The 2,118-nt window shown below is 42.8% G+C and overlaps 1 protein-coding gene across 1 annotated transcript; it reads right to left on the bottom strand.

Moving 5' to 3' along the window:
• Positions 1–530: 530 nt before the first annotated feature.
• Positions 531–1,778, bottom strand: LOC104947919 (protein SCAF8-like). Its single transcript, XM_010774043.1, has 3 exons — positions 1,671–1,778; positions 779–972; positions 531–686 (listed from the first exon to the last, which is right to left on the bottom strand). The coding sequence occupies exons 1-3, from the start codon at positions 1,775–1,777 to the stop codon at positions 562–564; spliced, it is 426 nt and encodes a 141-aa protein (XP_010772345.1). The 5' UTR covers position 1,778; the 3' UTR covers positions 531–561.
• Positions 1,779–2,118: the final 340 nt, after the last annotated feature.

The following is a 2,118-nucleotide window of genomic DNA, read 5'->3' as shown; positions in this document are numbered from 1 at the left end:
ATTCATTCAAACATTTGAAAATGCTTTCTGCTGCTGCGGACAAGAAAGCCAAACAACTCACGTTCACCGAGGCATCAACCTCCGAAACCCTTTCGAGGGCTACAAGAAACGAAGTGAGTAGCCTACAAGATTGAAGCTGGTCAGATAACGAACGAGTAAATGACAACAGAATGAGGCGGAGAAGTTTGGGTGTTTGCGTGTGTGTGTGTGTGTGTGTGTGAGAGTGAGAGAGAGAGAGAGTGATTAAAATAGCCCAATTGCTTTTACAATAAATAAACATTGAATGTGTTTAATTGAATAGGAAAGGGGTTTAACGCTAGTGGCAGGTTGTGTGTGAGAGAATAAATAAGACAGCCCAATATTTTAGAAAAAATCTATTCTTTTTCGCAACTTCCCGCAATTTCACCGCATAAAATCACATAAAAACCCTGCATGTTTAGCCCGCATAATCAAGGATTTTAGCCCGCATAATCAAGGATTTTAGCCCGCATAATCAAGGATGTTTGCCCGCGTTTTTCTGGAGGGTCTAATTAAAGAAGTGGATACAGTGCTGTGACTAAATTAGAGGGTGAGAGGTTTACTTACATTTATAGACTCAATCTGGCCAAACTCTTCAAATAAGTTGGTGAGGTCTTGCTGAGTCGCCTTTTTGTCCACCTGTCCCACCCACAGAGTCGTGCTGCACACTTTGTACGGGCAGAGGGGAAAATAATAATTATTCACCAGAAAAGCACTGACAGCAAACACCCATTTTCTGATGCAATGACCTTCCACTGACCACTGAGAGTTTTCGACCGGATGGGAGGCAGTCCTTTCTTCTGCCGCTCCTTCTCTCGCTCGCGGGCGTGTCTCTCACTCGAGTAAGACCGGGAGGACTTCCTCTTGCGGTCTCTGGAGCGTGAGCGGGATCGCTTGCGGTGTTTGCGCTTCCTTGAGCCGGAGCGAGACCTGGACCTCCTCCTCTTGGGAGACCTACGGAGAGAAAACATGGAAACCTTTGGGAATTTTTTCCAGATGGACTTTTGTGTTTGCAGTCACACTGCAGCTACCTTTGACTATCGACACCGGTTTTCACAATTCAGTTTTGCATTGAATGTTTCTCCACTTATAAATGCATTTATTTGTGCCTAGCCAGTGTTTGAAGTTAAAGGATTATAGCAACTGCATTTTACAAGCTTGTATAGGCACATAATCGCTGCCCTCATTGACTATTTGAAAAAATCCAATGAATCACAGTAATCCAGTTTACAACATACGTTGACTGAACTACTAGGCAGAATCCAGATTTAGTTCCCAATCTCAATAAATGTAATGAATAAAAACACTCTCTGGTTAGTCTTTAATTAATGATATATATTTTTTCCTGGGCCAATCGAAGAACATGGGTTATGTCATTCTTCTTAAGTAGGAAATGTAAAGCTATAGTGCATAGTAAGGAGTGGAATTATCAGTATGCTTTTCTTCTCCTATTATTCTGTAAACATAAACAGGACCAGTTCCATCCAGCAATCTTGTACCAATTTTACATCTGACCTTCAAGGTCAGCACTTTTCAAACAAGGTTAAAAAAAAAATCAATGCTTCCCACAAAAACAGACAATTCAGCAATATTTCATGTACATTTAGTAAATGTTTTTACAAAATGAGATTTCAGTTATAAATGGGACTGACCTAGATCGTGACCTTGAGCGTGTTCTGGAGCGCGTGCTTACGATCTTCTTCTCCTCTGCCTCAAACGTATCCTCCTCCATACCATCTGGGCCCTCGTCCAGATCCATGTCCTGAAAAAGACGGGGTTATTTTTACCTTCTACAGAGATACAAGGTGAAGTAAGAAACTGTTGTAACAATCAAATCTAGGCTCACAGCTTATTAAACGTACCGTAATCTTCGGACTATAAGCCGCGCCTTTTTCGACGCTGCGGCTTATATAACGGTGCGGCTAATCTGTGGATTTTTACAGCTAACGGCCACTAGGGGACCTCCTAAATCTATGGATTTTACAGGTTACAGTCCACCACCTTTAACTCTATGGGCTCTATGGCCGGTCCGCGCCCCCCATTTTTAAGCGGCGGGCTCCAGCAGGAAAAGCTGGAGGCCGGAAAAGAGTGAGACAGGTA

This window comes from Notothenia coriiceps, unplaced genomic scaffold (assembly GCF_000735185.1).
Source record: "Notothenia coriiceps isolate Sejong01 unplaced genomic scaffold, NC01 NC01_scaffold00013392, whole genome shotgun sequence".
NCBI lineage: Eukaryota > Metazoa > Chordata > Actinopteri > Perciformes > Nototheniidae > Notothenia > Notothenia coriiceps.
The sequence above is the reverse complement of the archived record's forward strand: the minus strand, read 5'-3'. Positions and strand labels throughout refer to the sequence as shown.